Here is a 20,531-nt window from a genome sequence, read left to right as displayed (position 1 = left end):
AGAGGAGGCAGCAGCTAGGTTGTAACTGGGCATTAGCCGGAGTTCAGAGCGCCTGCTCAGTGAGGACGGCGAGTCCACCGGAGGGAGTTGCCTGTGCAGACGCACGCAGTGTGCGATGGCATGCTGTCGAGAAATTGCCAGTTGTTCACAGTGGAGGAGGGGAGCAGGGCCAGGCCTTAGATGCTAGGTGGAGGAAGTGGACTACAGGAGACGGGACTGTGGGAGGATTGCTAAGCAGTAGTGAGATGCTTAGGTGGGAAGGAGCCCTGCAGTTCGCTCTTTGTCTCAAGGAGCCGGTTAATTCCCAAGTGGATCTACTTTGTCCCCATTCTCTTCCCCCTAATCCTCCTGAGGTCATTTTAAAGTGTTCAGGAAACAGGTGTCTGTTCTGCCCATTGGTAGTCTGCTCTCTTCGGGTGGCTCTCCACCCTGCTTGGGTCCTGAGCGACCTCCTCACAGGAACGGAGTGAGCTGAAGTAAACACCGAGCAGATGCCAGTGACTACATTTTTGAGCAAACACACATCGGCACTGGCTTGGAGGAAAAGCCTCTTAGTTAAAATTATTCCATGTTTTTGCTCGCTGGGGTGTTTTACAGGGAAGAGTTGCCTTGTTTGCCAGGAGACGGTTGCCAATGTTGCGAAGAGAACTTGGCACGTAGTCCCTTCCAGCTTGCCGGGGGACAAAGCAGATGCATGCCTATCAGGGCTGCAGACGATCTCATCTGGCTTTCGCTTCTAAGGCTTGTCAACTTCAAACCTCTTTCAAATGAGTTGGAGCACATATAAATGAATAGGCAAATTACAGCGGAGGTCAGACAACACGATGTTAAAATAAGGTGCCGTCTTGCCACAGAAACGTCTAGCAGCGTGTAGGAGGCAGTCACCTCTCCCGACAGTTCGTCAAATGCTTGCTCGTGGAATGAAGAGCCGCAGAGGCCAGCCCAGCAATCTGCTGTGAAACCGGTGCCTGGCCCCGGTGCGGCTTCCCCAGCCTCTGGGAGACTTGCTCAGCGAACTTGAAACACGCGCAGCAGAAATGCTAAAGACGGTCGCCGACTCACTTTTCTTCAATAAATGTGCGTCTTCTGAGACCAGCCGACTTCTCCGAGACAGGACTCATCCTAAAATCATAGAGTGCAATGTGCAAGCAGTGTGATGAAGCAGCCCTAGCCCTGTGTGGTGCGGCTTGAACCGCTGAGGGAGGAAGGCATGCCTTCGGGGCAGGTGGTCTGCCTCCAGGAGACCCCCCTGAAAGAAAGATACATTTCCTGTGAGGTTAGTAGAGCTATTAGTCCCCACGTATTCAGAGCGCTAGCTAAGGCTTTGGAAAGCAGTGCCCTGAGGGTCTGGGTGCGGAGGAGTAGATTCTGCTGGAAGGAGGAATGGCGGAGCCTTGAAGCCTGCCCCCTCTTCAGGGCAGGTGTGTGTGTCAGGACCCCCAGGAAGAGGCTTTGAGTTGGGGGTCAGGAGAGCACTGGATAGTGAAGAGACTGGGCCGTGTGGGAGTGGGGAGGGGTGTGGGCGGATGGGAAATTCGATCAGACTCAGTCCACCGAACCATTTTCTTTAAGCCTTGTCACTCTCAGAGATCATGACGGTAAAGGGAGGAGAAAGGCACTAATTTTGGTGTTGTGCATTTTGTGCATCCCAGGAAATATTTTCCCCCTGTGTCCCTGGCACGCAGAACTCTGTCTGGTTCACGGTAGGACACACACAGAATTTTTAAAATGTTTGCATACAGTATTTTATTTTTTACAGTGACATCAGGCATTTTTATTTCTGGCCTCTACCTCAAAGCGCTTAGATAGATGGACTTGCTCTGAACCTCAAATCAGACAAATGGCACAACCAGCTTAGATTTAAATCCAGCTTTATCTGTAGTCGAAGGCTCTGCCACTTCTGGGACATCTGAAATCTGCAAACTTTTCGCCCTAGAGGAATTCCAGCACATGAAAGCTGATGAGTCTGGAGTTACCCAGAGTGAAGGTGGGGAGGGGCAGGGGAAGGGCTGTCCCATTGCAGATCCTCCTTGGCCTCCCCTCACCTAACACAGCAGCGCAGGAAAGAAACCACGTGGGGGCCCTGGCCGGGTGGCTCAGGTGGTTAGAGTGTCATCACACACACCAAAAGGTTGTGGGTTTGATTCCCAGTCGGGCCATGTCAGGTAGGCAACTGATCAATGTTTCTCTCTCCCTCCCTCTCCCCCTCTCTAAAATCTTCAGGTGAGGATTAAAAGGAAAACAAAGAAGGAAACCACGTGAGGTCCTGGAGCGCAGCGCTCCTACTTCAGTGCTGTTTGCGGGGCAGTTGTCTCAGAGGGATTCCAGGCACACTCCACACACCATGTCCTGCATCCCCTGCCCGCCTCTCTAAGAGTTACAGCAAGTTACCGCAGTCTCGAAAAGCGAGGTCACACCAAGGCTCCATGGGAGTAAGATGCAGTTACTCAGAAAGTCAGAGTTGCTCAGCAGAGGGTATTGGGTTTTCTTTTTTTGTTTTTTGTTTTTGTGGTACATGCCCGTAGCGGGAACTGAACCCAGGACTCTCTGGTCCGCAGGCCGACACTCAACCGCTGAGCCAAACTGGCCAGGGCAGTATTGCGTTGTCTCTCCATCCTTTTAAAAGCATCTTTTCCCCCTGCCCACAACTTACATGCAGAAAGCCATGCTCTTAATATTATCTTTTATTTGGGGTATTTGAAATATGCATACCTTATGTCGGTTAAGTATAGGCTTGGGTCGCTGTGCTTTATAATAAAAACTTCAATATGAGATGAGGTGGAAATGAGTTCTTCCCAGCGCTTCCCCTAGTGTGCGGCCGTGGGTCGGGTTGTTTCCTGTATGCTCAAGGTGCCGATGACACGGAAGCAGTAATGAGCTCCTCCTTTTCAAAGGAACCTTCTTTCATTTCAGAGCCGTTTGGAAATAAGCTAACAGCGTAAATAATTTTAAACTGAACTAAATCTTTAGTTCAGTTTAATGAACAGCAACACTCATTTCACGACTGCGTTTGGAGAGAAGACATTTAGGAACAGGAAGAAAGAACGGTTCTTTGGAAATCTTAATCCCCCAAAGCACCGGCTTAGTTGGAAGATGGTTTGTTGATGTAAACAGAATTTACTTCTCCGAGATGCCACTTACATGTGTTTGCCTCTCAAGTGTGTTTTCAGGCAGCTCATCTGTGCAAAATAATGGGTTCTTCCTCCCCTCCTGTGCCTGGGAGCTCTCCAGCCTTTTGGAGAATGTCATTTTACGTTTGTTTTTCTTGGTGAAGACAACGGACCTTAACTAAGGTTAATAACAGAGTGGGAACAGGTTCTGGCCACATGCCAGACGATCATAAGCAGCAACTCGGAGCGGCTTCCTGATATCAACATCTACCAGCTGAAGGTGCTCGACTGCGCCATGGATGCCTGCATCAACCTGGGGCTGTTGGAGGAGGCGTTGTTCTACGGCATCCGGACCATGGAGCCATACAGGTAAGTCCTCAGGGAGGGCCACAGTGAAGGCTGCAATGTCTTGACTTTGGCCAAAGGATTGACATCATGAAGCCCTTCTGATTGCTCTCTTTTATTGATTGTCCCATCTGCTTCTCAATCCGTGTGTAAAACCAAACCTTGTTTTATCCACTCCGGTGTGCATGCCTTTATGCATCCATTCATCATTTGTAAAGGTCCTTCCGTGTGTCAGGCACTGTGGGTATGCAGAAACTAACGAGATGCTGTCTCGATGTGGGGCCGTGATTCCAGTACGGTGTGCTGCTTATGGTGACAGGAGCAAGCACAGTTTCTGGGGGAACCAGAGAAGCACAGAGCTCAGATGTGCCTGGGGAGGCTGTCATTAGCCTCAATTGATCTCGGTGAGGCTGGCCAGTGGGGTCCTCAGTCTGGCTGGCAGGAGGGGAGGTGTCTTCCATTCGTCAGGGCTTTATGGTTCTCACGGCGTCTTCACTCTAATCATTTGACCTCATGACTGCCTTAGACCCAAGCAGGAGAGCAGGGAGACAGGCGGCTCCAACTTGGCATTGAGTCAGGTGAAGAAACTGTTGGTGATTGTTCCTTGTCTGGCCTCAGCTCCTTCAGACCAGTGGGTTTTGTTTTTTTTAATATCCTCAGGTAAGGACATTTTTCCATTTTTTGTTCCATTTTTCCATTTTTCCATAGAGTGGGAGGGAGGGAAGGAGGCAGAGAGAGAGAGAGAGAGAACGCGCGCGCGCGAGAGAGAGATGTCGACGTGAAAGGGACACATCAAGTGGCCGCCACCCACACGACCCAACCAGGGCCGGGGACAAACTGCAGCTGAGGTACGTGCCCTTAGTGGAAACCGAACCCGGGTCTCTCTGGACCGTAGGTCGATGCTCTAACCGCTGAGCCAAACTGGCCAGGGCAGACCAGTGGGTATTTTGTCCCTAGATGTTCTTAGAACTCAGAGGGGCTCTGGCAGTGCAGAAATCTGGTGCTGAGGGTTTGGTGCTGGTGGGTGTGGGACCCTGGTTTGCAGTGAGCTAAGAACATATTTGGAAGCTGAGACAGATCAGTCCAAGGGAAAGGGCTCAAAGACATGTATACCAACCTCTGAGGTTGGTATACAGTGCAGAACACGGGTCATTCACTACTGGGAAGGCGCCCCCAAAGCATCTGGGATCTGGAGTGGGCGGGAAGGGGAGGGTGTAGCGAGTCCCTAGAGAGCAAGGGCACCATTCTGGGTAGTTCTGAAGACCACGCAACTGTCTTGTCAGCTCTAAGGGGCTAAGCAGTGGGAGCCTCCAGGTCTACATCAGTGCAACATGGGACAGCAGCAGGGGACTGGTTCTAAGGGGAGGAGGGAGGGAGGCAGAGTCCAGGGTACTCTCTGTCCCCACTTGAGGAAGAGCTTCAGGAGACTACAGAGAAGGGCAAGTTACCAGGATCAACAGGAAAAGAACAGACGCAAGTGTAGAGTCTAGGATACCAGTTCAGGCAGTAGCGGAAGCCAGGCTGGGCTGGAGCTTGGTGCAGGCAGAGAGGAACCCGAGGTCACAGAGCCTCCCGGCCAGGTGGACGCAGAGGTTTGTGGGCCAGCCACGGCACCAGGGTGACCCTGAGGGTGTGTTCAGAATTCTGTAGGTGGTTTCTTCCACTGCCTTGTGGTTGAACAGCTTGGGAATCCAGACTGTGAGTCAGCTTTAATCAAACTTACAAGAGCGTGCCTTGAGGGCTGAGACTGGAGACTTTCCCATGGGCCTGAAATGTATATTCAATATGATGAATCTTGTGGGTTTTCAGAAAATATGAATTGAACACAAAGGGATAAGACTTCATTCTCCGAGTGTTGCAATGAGAGGCAGATGGGGGCGGTGGGTGTTACCTTTGAACTCTGGGCTTGGTCTCAGGAAGCCAAACCATGGGCTGCCGGGTGAATGATGGATTCCAGCCAGGAGATGCAGACGGAGAAAATCCTCCTGTCTCCAGGCCTCCCAGCAGCCACAGCGCCGACCCTGCTTGCCCCTCCTCCCATCCTTACATCCAGGCTGTCTCTGAGCACAGCAGCTGCAGGTTGGTCCACCACTTTATGAAGAAGGCCCCCGCCTTCGGGATGCTCTTCTGCGTGCATTGTAAATCTTTCCCCACACCTACCAGGGAAGGCTTTGAGGAACTAACTTATCCCTGATTAAATGGATGTTTTACTGACTAACCCTTGAGTCGAACAAAAAGGCTTTATCTGCAAGCAAGGCCATGTCCGCCAGAATATACTCCATGTGGTTTGCAATACACTGGTCACACTTCCCTGGTCACAGTCTGTGAATGAACGTGCTCTCCTGACCCTTGGGGACAAATCTCCCAGCCTCCCTTGTTTCTCTTCCCTGGGACTTATTAAAGAGCTGCTCTGTGGTGGTCTGTGTTTCAGAAACCCAGTCCACATGAAATGAGTGAGAGCTGAGTCATCTGCTTGCCGAGGTGTAGTAGGGGAAAGGGCCATGAGTCCCCCAACCAACACAGTTAAGAGAAGGGAGAGGGCTGGTTGCTGTCATACTTGGCTTTTTTCCCCCTCAAACAAAATAAAAACAAGGAACAAATGACTCAGATGTCCTGTAAGTCCTTTAACAGTCTTAGAATGTGAGGCAGGAATCTGGGAGTGGGCAGTGGTTTTCGCCCCCCGCGTGTGCATGAGGGAATTCTCACTGTGGACCTTCAGCCTTCTCCGTGGTGTCCCTGCCCATGCCCTGGTCAGCTGTTCACATTTAGCCAAGGACATGGGCAGCTAGTTAGGTATGAGTTACCGAGAGATGACTGGCTTGCAGTTTTGCAATGTTAATATACCGTTTGCAACAGCCAGATTGAGGTCAAGCATCTAGTGATGATGCTGTCACTCCTGACCTTGGCCAGATTTAACTGCTGACCTTAGAGGAGAAAGTATCCATGTTCCATTTTTATCTAGATCGCCATGTTGCCTTCAGCTCCCTTCTTGCTATTCTGTCATTTTCTTTTACTCAGTTGAAGTTGTTTTCATGATGCAGCACAATACTGAGTTCTTTATGTTTCCCTTTGCTAGTTGAAATTGATTCACGGACAACCAAATGTATCCCCTTTAGCTCATAATGTTTCTAAAGATTTTGTTAATTAAATTATTTTTGTTACAGATGTTTCTCCTTTTTCCCCATTGACACCCTCCTCCAGATCCCTGCCCCTCTACCCCCCCCACCCCCCCACCCCGGCATCGTTGTCTATGTCCATTGGTTACACATATATGTATATAAGTTCTGTGGTTTATCCCTTCCCTCCCCCTCTCCCCACCTTCTGAGGTTTGTTGGTCTGTACCCAACTTCTATGTCTCTGGCTCTATTTTTTTCATCAGTTTATTTTGTTCATTATATTCCACAAATAAGTGAGATCACGTGATATTTGTCTTTCTCTGATTGGCTTATTTTGCTTAGCATAATACTCTCTAGGTCCATCCATGTCATCTCAAAGGATAAGATACCTTTCTTTCTTACAGCTGCATAGTATTCCATTGTGTAAATGTACCACAGCATTTTTATCAACTCATCTGTTGATGGACACTTGGGCTGTTTCCAGATCTTAGCAATTGTAGATAGTGCTGCTATGAACATAGGGGTGCATATATTCTTTCTGATTGGTGTTTCAGGCTTCTTAGGGTATAGTCCTAAAAGTGGGATCACTGGGTCAAATGGCAATTCAGTTTTTAGTTTTTTGAGAAAACACCATATTGTTTTCCATAGTAGCTACACCAGTCTACATTCCCGCCAGCAGTGTGCTAGAGTCCCCTTTTCTCCACACCCTCGCCAGCACTTGTTGTTTGATGATTTGTTGATGGCGGCCATTCTGACAGGTGTGAGGTGATACCTCATTGTTGTTTTAATTTGCATCTCTCTGATGGTTAGTGACGTTGAGCATTTTTTCATGTCTCTTGGCCATTTGTGTGTCCTTTTTGAAGAGGTGACTATTTAGCTCCTCTGCCCACTCTTTAATTGAGTTCTTTGTCTTCCTTTTGTTGAGTTGTATGAGTACTCTATATATTTTGGAAATTAACTCCTTATCTGATGTATCATTGGCAGTTGTACTCTCCCATATAGAGGATTCCCTTTTCATTTTGATGGTTGTTTCTTTTACTGTGCAGAAGATTTTTAGTTTGATGTAGGCCCATCTATTAATTTTTTCCTTTGCTTCTCTTGCCTTAGGTGTTGTATTAGTGAAAATTCTGCTGCTTGTGATGTCTGAAATTTTGTGGCCTACATTTACTTCTAGGATCTTTATGGATTCACAGATCACATTTAAGTCTTATATCCATTTTGAGTTTATTTTTGTGTGTGGTGTAAGTTGATGGTCTAGCTTCATTTTTTTGCATGTACTATCCATTTTTCCCAATATCATTTATTAAAGAGGTTGTCTTTATTCCATTGTATGCTTTTGCCATCTTTGTCAAAAATTAATTGAGCATAATGTCTTGGGTCAATTTGTGGGTTCTCTGTTCTATTTCATTGATCTATCTGCCTATTCTTGTGCCAGTACCAGGCTGTTTTGATTACAATAGCTTTGTAGTATAACCTGATATCCGGTATTGTGATCCCTCCTACTTTGTTCTTCTTTTTCAAGATTGCTGTGGCTATTCAGGCATCTTTTATGGTTCCATATAAACTTTGGAGTTTTTGTTCTAGTTTCGTGAAATACTTCGTTGGTATTTTTTTTTTTTTTTATCCTCACCTGAGGACATTTTTCCATATTTTGTTCAGATAGAGCAGGAGGGAGAGAGAGAGAGAGAAACATCGACGTGAAGGGACACATCGAGTAGCTGCCACCTGCACGACCGACCAGGGCCGGGGACAAACTGCAACCGAGGTACATGCCCTTAGCGGGAACCGAACCCGGGTCTCTCTGTACCGCAGGCCGACGCTCCAACCACTGAGCCAAACCGGCCAGGGCTCGTTGGTATTTTGATGGGGATTGCATTGAATCTATAGATTGCTTTGGGTAGTATGGACATTTTAATGATGTGAATTCTTCCGATTCATGAACAAGGTATATGCTTCCACTTCTTTATATCTTCCTCTATTTCTTTTTCAATGTCCTTTAGTTTTCTGAGAACAGGTCCTTTACTTCTTTGGTTAAGTTTATTCCTAGATATCTTAGTTATTTTGCTGCAATGGTAAATGGGATTTTTTTTTAAGTTTATCTTTCTGTGAGTTCATTATTGGTGTATAAGAATGCTGTTGATTTCTTGATGTTAATTTTGTATCCTGCTACTTTGCCAAATTCATTTATTAACTCTAGTAGATTTTTGATGGAGTCCTTAGGGTTTTCTGTGTACACTGTCATGTCATCTGCAAATAATGACTGTTTCACTTCCTCCTTTCCAATTTGGATTCCTTTTATTTTTTCTTCTTGTCTAATTGCTGTGGCTAAGACTTCCAGCACTATGTTAAATAAGAGTGGCGAAAGTGGGCATCTCTGTCTTGTTCCTGTTCTTAAGGGAAATGCTTTTAGTTTTTGCCCATTGAGTATGATATTGGCAGTAGGTTTTTCATATATGGCCTTGATTATGTCAAGATATGATCCTTTTATTCCCACATTGCTGAGCATTTCCATCAGAAATGGGTGCTGTATTTTGTCTCATAATGTTTCTGAGAGTATCTGTATGTATCTGTGATTACATATGCATATCATCTGTCCCTTAGCATTCTAAACACTAAGCAGAATGAACATAATCTAAAAACATTTCATAAATTTTAGTTAAAAATTTAGTTCAGTCAAATCTTAAGATGAATTGAGTTCCAGAGGTTTGGTAGTATAGAACTTGGAAAGCATCTTCCTATTCAAGCAGGAGTTAGAGATTATGGTGAGGTTGCCGACCAGCCCATAATATCACCAATGTATGTTATACATTTGAAAAAAAGAGAGAGAGAAATAAATATATAAACAAAATTGAACATAGTTTTAAAGTTGATTTAAATTATATTGAATACAAATTAAATTTGATTGTCTTTAAGAGGCTTTTTAAGGCTTTTAGGGGGATTTTCAGTACATTCATGCATGTTCTGGTAACTTAACTTTTGTTGTAAGAATCGTATATGCATCTAAGAGAGGATATTTTCACAAAGTTAAACCACCCGCATCTTTCAAACTCTTGTCCCGCCCCGTAGAGATAAGCATGGTAAGTTTCTTTCCTGAAAATGTCAGGGTATCTCCATACACGTCCACTCATAATGCACTTCCCCAGTCCCTCGAGGTCTCCACTCTGTTTCCTCGGCTCTCCTCGCCCTCAGAGACCCCTCCCTCACTGTCCACATGGGCTCTTCCACTTTCCCTCCAGACCCCTCCCTCACTGTCCACATGGGCTCTTCCACTTTCCCTCCTTTCCTTTTTCTCATGCTTGTCTCCCTTCCTCTGGTCTTGATCTGTGAAATATGCCTAGTGACAGGGGTGGGGGATGATGGGAAGGAGAAGCCAAGACTTCTCTTTAGCGGACAGAGAGAAAACATAGGATCACTCTCTGCCCTCTGTTCATAATTTGCTCTTTCACCTTGACACAGAGTGTGGACTGTCCACACCAGCTCCTGAGTGTCTACGTCATTCTTTGTAACTGAGGCATAGTATTTCGTCTCACGAATATTCCAGTTTGCAGATCAGCCCCTGCCGTTTCCTGTTGTGTTTACAATGTCAGGCAAGGCTATGATTGGCATCCACACACTGTATGTTTGTGTACCAATGTGACTGAATCCACAGGGTAAAACCACATGATACATTTCTCAGTGCTGACTTACCTGCATCCAAAGTCATGTTCATTTTACATGCAGATCACCACCTTGTGTGCCCCATCCACCCCATGTCCCTCTTTTCGCAAGAGAATTGAGAGTGGCCAACATGGTTTTCAATATATGTGATCCAAATTCATTTCAGAATATTTAAGGGCCTTCTCCTCATGTTTGATCAGAGCCTGCTCCTATAGAGTGATATTTGCTGGCACTGATTTTGTGTCCACGAAGTGTGTTTGTGGTGGTGGTGACTTACCTGGGAAAGAGGCAGAAGAACAAGAACAATGGGGGGCTGAAGTTGGGGTGCGTCCGTGATGATGCTGCGATGAAGGGGGAGAGGCCTGTGAAATCTCCCTCGAGGAGGAGAGAGCTGAGGTTTCAGCTCAGTCTCATGTGCTCTGTGGTCAGAAAGAAATGAAAAGAGCCGACGTGAAACGCAGCTGGTAGTTTGTGTACAAGACCTGTTTGCAAGTCAGGTGTCTGACTCGGAGGCTACCAGGAATTACACAGAAGCCACATCGATTTCGTTGGCCGGTCATTGCCTAACCTTGCCCTCGGAAGCCTGGCAGGTGAGTTGATAGAAGTAAGGTGCTGCCCTGGCCGGTTTGGCTCAGCGGTTAGAGCGTCGGCCTGCGGTCCAGAGAGACCCAGGTTCAGTTCCCGTTAAGGGCATGTACCTCGGTTGCAGTTTGTCCCCGACCCTGGTTGGGTTGTGCAGGTGGCAGCCACTCGATGTGTCCCTTTCACGTCGATGTTTCTCTCTCTCTCTCTGTTCCTCTCTCTCCCTCCCACTCCATCTGAACAACAACAACAACAAAAAAAGTGGAAAAATGTCCTCAGGTGAGGATAAAAAAAAAAAAATTGGGGGGGAAGTAAGGTGCCATCATCGCACCATCCTGCTGTTTGCAAGCCCCTCCCCTCCCCTCCCCTCCCCTCCCCTCCCTCCCTCCCCTCCCCTCCCCTCCCCTCCCCTCCCTCCCCTCCCCTCCCCTCTCCTCATTTTAGAGAAAGAGGAAAGGAGAGGGAGAGAGAGATAGAAACACTGATAAGAGAGAACGACAATTGGCCGCCTACTGCATGTCCCCCACTGGGGACCCGGCCCACAACCTGGGCATGTGCCCTGTCTGGGAATTGAACTGGCGCATGGGTTGACGCTCACCCACTGAGCCACACCATTCAGGCTGGCTTTTCTTCCGAAGACGTATAGTTGCTGTTTTTTTTTTGGGGGGTGGGGGGTTGTCATTCATCAACCTGATGGTCTAGTGCAGGATCTCATGGGCACAGGTCACAGTGGGTGCCTGAGACAGGGCTGGGGGGCAGCCACCCACCTGGCACCTACCTGGGCCTGCCTCTGCTGTCCCCTCATCTCTCGGTGTCACACGTGTGGTTAGGTGGCTCCGGTCAGTAACCCTGTCAGGGAAGCTCCTTCCTGGGGTGAGGCCCCTGGGCAGCTGTAGCTGGTGTGGAACTTTCCTCAGCCAGGTCGCGGAGCGGGGCCTGGAGGTAAGTCCGAGCGCTTCTGCCCGAGCAGCGGAGTATCTGACTCCATCCCGTGTTCCGTCCACTTCCTGGGGCCCTCTGCCTTCCTGCTGAGCCCTGCGGAGTCCCTGCACCCAGTGAACGGACCGATGTTTCAGTGTCCACTTACCCACACGGACAGTGCTCCCTTAGCCGCGAGTCTTTTCCACACTGTGATCGTCGATGCCAGTCCCTGGGGCCGAACCCTGTACAAGGTTTTGAGCCCTGTGTCCTGTGAACTTGGGAGTTACCTGGTGGATCTAACCGGGCCTCTCTTCCCCGCTGCCAGTTCCGTACAATTAATTCCTTAGTCACAGCCCCGGTCCTGAGCCTGGGCCCACCGGGCCCAAACACTTTCAGTTCAACCTTTTCAGTAGCAGGCCTTTTAATGTAATTCCAAGGGACTCTCTTAATTCAGAATCTGGAGGACGACAGAAGGAAACAGTGAGACAAGGGGAGGAGGAGGAAGAGACGGTGACAGGAGTGACGGCGCCTGCAGTCCAGCTGCTGCGTGTCGATTAAACCACTGCGCTGAGCCGTCGCTCTGACTGCACTTTGGGGGAAGCATAGACATGAAACTCTCTCTCCTTCAGGGATCCACCCCTCTTCCCTTTATCCCTTGAGATGCCAGCTCTGTGTGTGGGTAGACATAGTTACTGGCCAGCTGTGCCGGCTGGTTCCAGCCCTGAACCCGCATGAGCATGGCCCCGGCTGGTGGCCTTGGTTCTGGCGGAGAAATCAAGGGGCGTCTCTGCAGGGAGCCGGCACAGGGCTCTGACCCTCCAGGCCCGAGAGAGGAGGCGGGCCGTGGGCCTCTGTCTCCTGAAGGCAGCAGTTCCTCTGCCCGCTGCTGCCCCAGCTTCAGGCTCTTGACCGGTGCTCCACGTGCCCACAGAGCCCTGGGTGCCAGGCTTAGGCCATCAGGCAGCTTCACAGATCGAGTCTTAGTTCAACTTGCCTGTTTCTCCCCAACACAGCAGTGACTGGGTGCTGCTGACACACGTAGCGTGTGTGCTGGGAAGAGGGAAAGTGGCCCGAGCCTCACCTCCAGTGGCACATGACAGAACATGTACAGCGCCTGTGCTTTCTGTCACCTGCTCACACCGCTCCGTGGTGTGTGACTCTCCGGCTACCGGAGGGCCACTGCTGACCATCTTTCAGAGAACCCTGCCTTCTGTTTCACTCTGGGTCGAACCGTTGAAATCTTCTACTGAACCTCGTTCCAGCAGCGCCCCCCTGCGCCAGGAGTACTGGATAAATACAGGCCACGGCCAGGGTCTCAGACCAGAGGGTCAGAAGCTGCTTGTTTCTTCTCCTACTCCCGTGAAGATGACCCTTGTGCAGTTGTCCCCTGGCCCCAGGTCTGTGTACACTTCCACATCAGCCGTGGGGACGAGTCTTCAGGAAGTGAGGTAGCTGCAGGACCCGCAGTCCCATCAGTGACCAAGAGGCAGCAGGCCCTTTAGATACGATTTGGCTAGTGGGGGATGGGCTCGGATAGCGTTTGGACTGCCAGATGCCTACGTGCCTTCCACATTCGATGAACATCTTTCTGCATGGCGTCCTGGAAGCAGAGGGTCTTGGGCTATTTGAACGGGAACATGTCAAGTTCCTAATTCAGGCACTTACCTTTTCAACAAAAGTATTTGTTGAGACCCCCCTGCATGTACAGTGGCAAATAGGTACTGGTGAACTGAACAGATGAGACAACACAAAGTCCTAGCTCTGGTGGACAGTTCTCAACAGCCAGCGGACTGTTACCTTTGGGTCTCTCCCGAAAGCCAGGCACCTGTGAACCTAAGAAGGCGTCCTTGGGCCAACTCAGGCCTGGCCAGTCATGACTAGGTTTAATAGTGCTGGAGTGGGGGGCCCTTCAGTGGGTCAAGTACTTCTGCTCTTGGGGCTCAGTGATTGGTTTTAAGATTTCAGTCATCATTCTGGGGCCTTGAAGCCTCGCGTAGAGGAGTAGGTGCTTGGGTTCGCTTAGGCTCCTCCCACAGCGTTCACAAAGCTGCAACCCCCCACTTAGCTCTGCTGTGTCACTCTGACCGGAATCGATTTTCTCCCAGTTCTGGAGGCTGGAAATCTGAGATCGAGGGGCTGGCAAATTTGGCTTGTTTTGAGGCCCCTCTCCTTGGTTCGCAGATGGCCGTTGCTGCCTCGCCGTACCCTTGTACACACGTGTCTCTCTGCGTCCAGATTTCTTCTCCTTATAAGGACACAGGTCGTGTTAATTAGGGCCCACCATAAAAACCTCGTTTAACTTTAAAGACCCTCTCTCTAAACAGAGTACTATTCTTAGGTCCTGGGAGTTAAGGGTTCAACATGGATTTTAGAAGGACACAGTTCAGCCCACAACACTGGCAACGTCCAGCCCAGGCATCACCTGCTGACCTTCATTCCTGGACAATACCAGACCCGGGGATTACTCCTTGCACTTGTTTTTCATGAATTTAGACCCACTGAAAATCAGCTATCTGGCTTGGAATTTCTTTTTTTTTTTTTTTTATCCTCACCCGAGGACACTTTCCCATTTTTTGTTCAGGTAGAGTGGGAGGGAGAGAGAGGAACAGAGAGAGAGAGAAACATCGATGTGAAAGGAACACATCGAGTGGCTGCCACCCGCACGACCAACCAGGGCCGGGGACAAACTGCAACCGAGGTACGCGCCCTTAGTGGGAACCGAACCCGGGTCTCTCAGGACCGCAGGCCGACGCTCTAACCGCTGAGCCAAACCAGCCAGGGCTGGAATTTCTTATATGTGAGCTTAGGGGCCCTGAGCCTAGAGGGTATCCCCTTCTGCCCATGACACATTTGATGGGATATAGTCACCCTTGCATGTAAATGATACTGTCCTTATGATGGTAATGTCTTTGAATGGAACCCCCCACCCCTTGCGTCCACACCACTTCCATCAGCTCATTCGGCCTCCATGCACTACCTAGCCACCCAGCTGCCAGTGTGGGCCTGCTTGGGCTTTAGAAAAGCATCGTTAAAGGCCCCTCCAGCTTTGTATTCACTTATCCACTGGGAAGTACCTGGACAGACACAGGTCCAGGGTTGGTAAAGAGTTCCCAGATCAGCTCCATTGCTGTGGCCGTGCTGTCAGACTCGGCTTCTGGTCTGTGCGTCTTACTGACCTCTGCTGGAAGTTGGAGGACCCGCCCCCTGAGCCCTTTCACAGTAATTGGGAGTCCTCAAACCTTTATTTCAAAGCAATGTGTGAAATATCCATCTGACATCACTTTTCTCCATTTGTCCTTTACCCAATCCCGGTCCTTCTCACCCTCCAAGCCCCTCCTTCAACGTCAGTCTGTAGTCAAGGACCACATCCTGTGAAGGTCCAGACTGCCCGTGGCAGCCCTCAGGCCACTGGAAAAGGGTCAGACCAGAGGGAAAGCCACTGGACTCTGCCTTAAACCTTAGGATAACTCCCTAGTTTAAGTTTTTCTCCGAGAAAACTTGAAGGGACCTGTCTTGGTGGCAATGTCCCAGGAAACAGAAGTTCCCACCGGTAGCTTTCACCCAGCCCGCAGGTGCCCATGCTCCGTAAAAGGTTCTTCCTCCTCACTCTGATGCTTCAGGTGCCAGCACCAGGGTCTGCCTTCCAATCCAGTTGTTTCCTGTCTGGCCTTGGAAATCTGTGATTCTGGCTCATCTACTTTCTGCCCAATGCAGACCTTCTCTTGTTTCCCATCCTTACCTGCATCAAGAATACCAAGAGCCTTTTGCCCCCAAATCCCACAGCCATGCACCAACCCCATCTATTCCGACACCTACATTTCCCTTAACTCTTGAGATGCCCGGCCCGGCCGAAGGAAATACCTTTCCTGGGTTGCATTGGTCTGGCTCCCATTGCAAACCTCTCTGTAGGCAAGAGGAAAGCCACACTCCAGCCCTGGGGCTGGTCAGTGGCACAGGAAACATTCAGTCTCTGTTCACCAGTGTACACGAGCACCGCACCGTGTACGCTCTGAGGAATGCGCCTCGGGCTTCCTGTTTATGAAAGCGTGCCCAGAACAGAAGCATTCCCCTTGTGCTTCACTTTTTTTTTTTTTTAACTTTCACAAGCACCTCTGAGCACTGACTTTCCTGACAAAAAACCAGTTTCTTATTACAACAAATTGTACCCTAAGCAGCTGGATATCAAATCCTAGGGAATCTTTGGGGATGCATTGAACTCCTCCTGTTGAATCAATCTCTTGCTTGGCTGCCCCTGCAGCTACATAACTGCTGTCTCTCCTCCTTTTTCTCAGCTCTTGGAAGAGAAAGCAGAAACACACACACACACACACACACACACACACACACACACCCCACACCACACTTTTCCCCTGTAGAAAGTCAACAGGAAGTCAGGCAGGCCTGAGAAATGATGGATACAACCTTGAAAGGCTGAAAAAGGACTGATTAAAAACAATATTAATTTCTTATAAAGTTTAATTTCTTAAATCACATGTTTCATGATTAAAAAAAAAAAAATCACTCATGTGCTATTTTTCTGCGTATTTTGAGTGAATTCCATACTGAGTTTTCAGCAATTCTCCGAGGATAGATGAATGGACCTACAATTAAATTGCACAGATAATACTGATTTGTCAAACCTCATAAATTTGATCACTTGCAGAGAATAGTGATAGCATTTGTAAGGAACAGTAAGAGGTCCTTGACAGAAATGAAAGATGGCCCCCAAAATGACAGTTCCCAGTTTTAGAGATATTCTGAATGCAAAAAATATATATCCTGTGGGCGAGGCAGTACAAAGCTCCTGAGCTCAGGAGGAGTGTGCTGGCTGGAGAAAATGTGTAATCTGTGGCTACGTTAAAGGGAAGTACCCCGCCTGGTGCTAGGGCAGCGGTACAGGAGCCCAGTGGCTGCCGCCCTTGAGCAGGGCAGAGGGCAGGGGATCTGGGAGCGCTGGGGGAGCAGAGGCAGCGCCACCTGCAGAGTGAATGGGTGGTGGAAATTGCTTTCACAGCGCAAAAGACACCCATCATACTCTCGCCCTGCCCTTCAGGAGGAAAGGAACAAATCTGCTCTCGCTGGCAATGGGAAATATCGCCGCAATATCCTCCCAAAGTAAGATACATCGGGTTCAGTGACTGTAAAAGCATCTGCCAGCTATTTGTTAGCATCCTCTTTCTAGAGGAGGCGGTGAAAGAACTCTCCTCTACCTTGCAACCTTCTTAAGCGGAAAAGCAGTCGCTATTATTCAAGACTCTACTACTGTGGACCAAGCCACTTGCTCCTCCTCGCAGCCGCGGCCGGGGACGTGAGCCCGCCCTGCCTCCGCAGCCGCGGGCTGAGGACGAGACTTACGGTCTTGCCCACTCTGGCAGAGCTGGGTTCACACTCAAGCCTCAGGTTTGTTTATTTTCTGTTACAATATTCTGTTTAAAGAATTCCGGTTAGCTTTGCTTGGTTATGAAGGTCTAGAAGACGGTTATTACACTAGGGGCTGAGAGGTCATTACAACTAGACCACTCTGCCTTCCTGCTACAAGAGTCTATTGAGATTCTTTTCGTGACACATGACAGGATTCCAGCTCAGACCCCCGAATTGCAACGGGATTTTGCTGCCCACATAACCACCCAGCTGGGGCAGATCCGGTGTGGTAGAGTCCGGTCACCAGATGGGTGTCTGTTTCTCTCTCTGTCTCTCAGTCTTTCTCTCCTTCCCTCCCTGGGTCTGCTCCTCTGCTCGGCTCCTTCTCTCCCGCACAGGCGGTCTGCCCCACATGGGCAGAGGATGCCTCCGGCAGCCCCGACCTCCAGCTCTGTGGCGAGGGGAAGAGTCCTGTTCCTCCAGCTCCCCGTTGAAGAATGTGTATTTCAGATGGATTTCTGTGGCTTCTTTGGGGCTCATGTCCACCCCCGCCTGGACCAGGGAAGATGAAGTGCTGGCAGCCCCACCAGAAGCATAGGTTTGGGACAGGACAGAAGCTTGGGTGGATGCTGGACAAATCCGAAAAGTCAGTGTCCACTGTACTGTTCATTCAAACATAGTCTAGTAAACGTTTCAGAAAGAAAAAGGTTCGGAGGCAGTAAAGAGAATCCAAAGACTGGTAAATGAAAGGCTGACGTGGGAGAGGAAGACTCGGCAGCCCTGCGCCATCCGCGTGATGCATGAGGAGTACAGGGCCGCAAGAGCAGCTTCCAGAACTTCCAAGGGAGCAGCAGGGCCCACTCAGGCCGGGACACAAGCCAGCTGTTTAGAAAGAAGTTCGTCAGCTGTGAGGAAGATGTGTCGCAAGGCCAGTGAGACCCTACCGGAGGAGAAGTTGGGTAAGGACCCGCGTACCTGATGGCAGTGTGGGACATGTTCCATGAGGGTTCTTCAGTCCCCGTGAACGCGACCTGTTTCTGGCTGTCGGCACTGAGGAGCAGAGCCGGAAGGCTCGTTCATTCTGCAAATGCTGCAGAGACTGCACTCGGTTTCAGCAAGCTATTGCTGTTTCCTGGTACATTTCCTACAGATGGAAAAGTATGGGCTAGTACGGCTCATTTATACCTTTTAAACAGCTGTTTCTGAACTGCAGTCATTAACAGATTGATAGACTTTTTTGGGGAAATATAGAGTGGTATATGATGCCTCAGAGCTTCATTTTTTTGAGTTCTAAGTCAACATTTTTATCAAAGATTTAATGAGATAAATACATAGAAGTTATGTATTTCAAATTTTTCAGGAGGTGCAAAGCTGAGAAGAATACTTTGAGGGACTAAATGAAATTTCAAAATTATCTCTTGCCCTGGCTGGTTGGGTTCAGTGGTTAGAGCGTTGGCCTGGGGACCAATGAGTCATGGGTTCGATTCTGGTCGAGGGCACGTACCTTGGTGGTGGTTTGTTCCTGGTCTGGGTCGGGGTCATGTGTGAGGCATACAGTTGATGTGTCCCTCTTGCATCGATGTTTCTCTCTCCCTCCCTCCCTCCCACTCTATCTGAACAAAAATGGAAAAATATTCTCTGGTGAGGATTAAAAAACCCACAAAATTATCTTCTTAATTAGAAACATTTGGTCAGTATTAACAAGATGAACTTAAACAGGGATACGTGGAAAAGTCTGCATTTGTGATTAAGAATGCAATAATAGGCTGGAGAATTTTTCTAGTGTTTTGTGATGGATTCTTTTTGGTTGCTTCATTAATGCTGATTCCTCCAGTCTCTTTCTTAATAGAACCTCAAATGTCCTGGCCATGTGGTTTGTGTGTGATCGACCACAGTGTAGTCCATGATTAGCTTAAATTAGAGAATTGCATTTTCCTGGTCACCTGACCCCAAGTCAAACCAGTTGGAGCCAGTGATGGTCCATTCTTGGACTTTTGGGATATGAAGAAAACAGACTCCCTTCCCTTTCCTGTTGCTCGTGAGTGAAGCTGTTAGGTCTCTTGGGACCACAAAGAGAGAGAATAGAGACTAAAACCAGAAAGCGGAGGTGAAGAATGGAGAGAGATTCTGGTGACATTCAAGCATTGCTTGAATTCAGATTTACCCCTGTACTGCTGAGTTACATAAACACTTAGGCTGATTAATTTCATTTTTTTGTCAGTCAGTTGGAATTGGGTTTCTTGGTTCATGCGACATAAAGAATCCTAACTGATATATACAGGGGGTCAAGGGAGACAAGTGCAGTGCAGCAGCCTAGGTATCTAACACAACCTTGGGCTGCATTATTTTAAGTATAGTATCAACATCAGTGGGTACGTGCCTCCATCACAGTATATCCGGAGTTTCCAGCTGAGAGTGCCCTGGAGGAGAGGAGTCTTGCAGCCAGGTTGCATGAGACATGGCTGATGGCTTTGTGAGGGGAAGGAGGCCTGCTATCAGTTTTCCATCTCGAAGGGGCTGTAGTGTAGGAAGGGAGTGGATACTTCCTCACGGCTGGAGGAGAGGGAACTCGGATGTGTGACTTAGAATGAGAAGGAAGACAGTTCATGCCAGGACATCAGGAAGGAATTTATGCCAATTCAGGTGTCCAGAAATGGACCATTCAGTTTGAAAGAGTAGGGAATTCCACCTTGGGAAGTACTATGCAATACATGACCAAAAAATTCTTTTATTGATAGAAGGATTGTTCAAATGAGGCTTAATGTCCCTTCTGGCTGAAATTCTGAGTTTCAAAATCTCTAAAACCTCTTCAGTTTCAATCACAACGTACAAACCAACTCCACTCCAGTTCTCTATTTCCTCCGTTATCATTAAGTTAGGATGATACATACCTTTTCCTTCCTCTGCCTGGTCCTCAGGAATGAGTATATCTTTGATAGCTTGTAATTTTTTTTCTATAACTTGTAGGCAGTGGGGTAAGATAATATGTATCCTGACTTTTATATCTATGAGTTGTGTGTGTGTGTGTGTATCTCACCAAGTGATATCAGTTACACATATACACACACACATTCACATACAGTTGACCCTTGAACAGTGCAGCGGTTAGGAGTGACCTTTTATGCAATTGAAAATTCACATATAACTGTTGATTCCCCAAATGTTTAACTACTAATAGCCTACAGCTGACTGGCAGGGACCCTTACTGATAAATCAATCAACACATATTTGATATTTCAGTATAACATACTGTATTTTTACAATAAAGTAAAGTAGAGAAAAGAAAATATTATTAAAATCATAAAGAAGAGAAAATACATTTACAGTACTGTGTGTATTTATTGAAAAAAAAAAAAAGTCCACATATAAGTGGACCCACTCAATTCAAACCCATGTTGTTCAAGGGTCAACTGTATATTTGAAAGGTATATATTTATAA

The 20,531-nt window shown here is 48.3% G+C and overlaps 1 protein-coding gene across 10 annotated transcripts in view; it reads left to right on the top strand.

Moving 5' to 3' along the window:
* SMYD3 (SET and MYND domain containing 3) overlaps positions 1-20,531 on the top strand; it is a 552,423-nt gene that overhangs the window by 461,641 nt on the left and 70,251 nt on the right. For all 10 annotated transcript variants that reach the window (XM_036277707.1, XM_036277710.1, XM_036277709.1 and 7 more), the window contains one exon: positions 3,305-3,479. In XM_036277707.1, coding sequence (XP_036133600.1) covers positions 3,305-3,479 — 175 coding nt within the window. The remainder of the gene's footprint in view (positions 1-3,304; positions 3,480-20,531) is intronic.

Source organism: Molossus molossus, unplaced genomic scaffold (assembly GCF_014108415.1).
Source record: "Molossus molossus isolate mMolMol1 unplaced genomic scaffold, mMolMol1.p scaffold_m16_p_23, whole genome shotgun sequence".
Lineage (NCBI taxonomy): Eukaryota > Metazoa > Chordata > Mammalia > Chiroptera > Molossidae > Molossus > Molossus molossus.
This window is presented reverse-complemented; position numbering and strand designations above follow the sequence as displayed.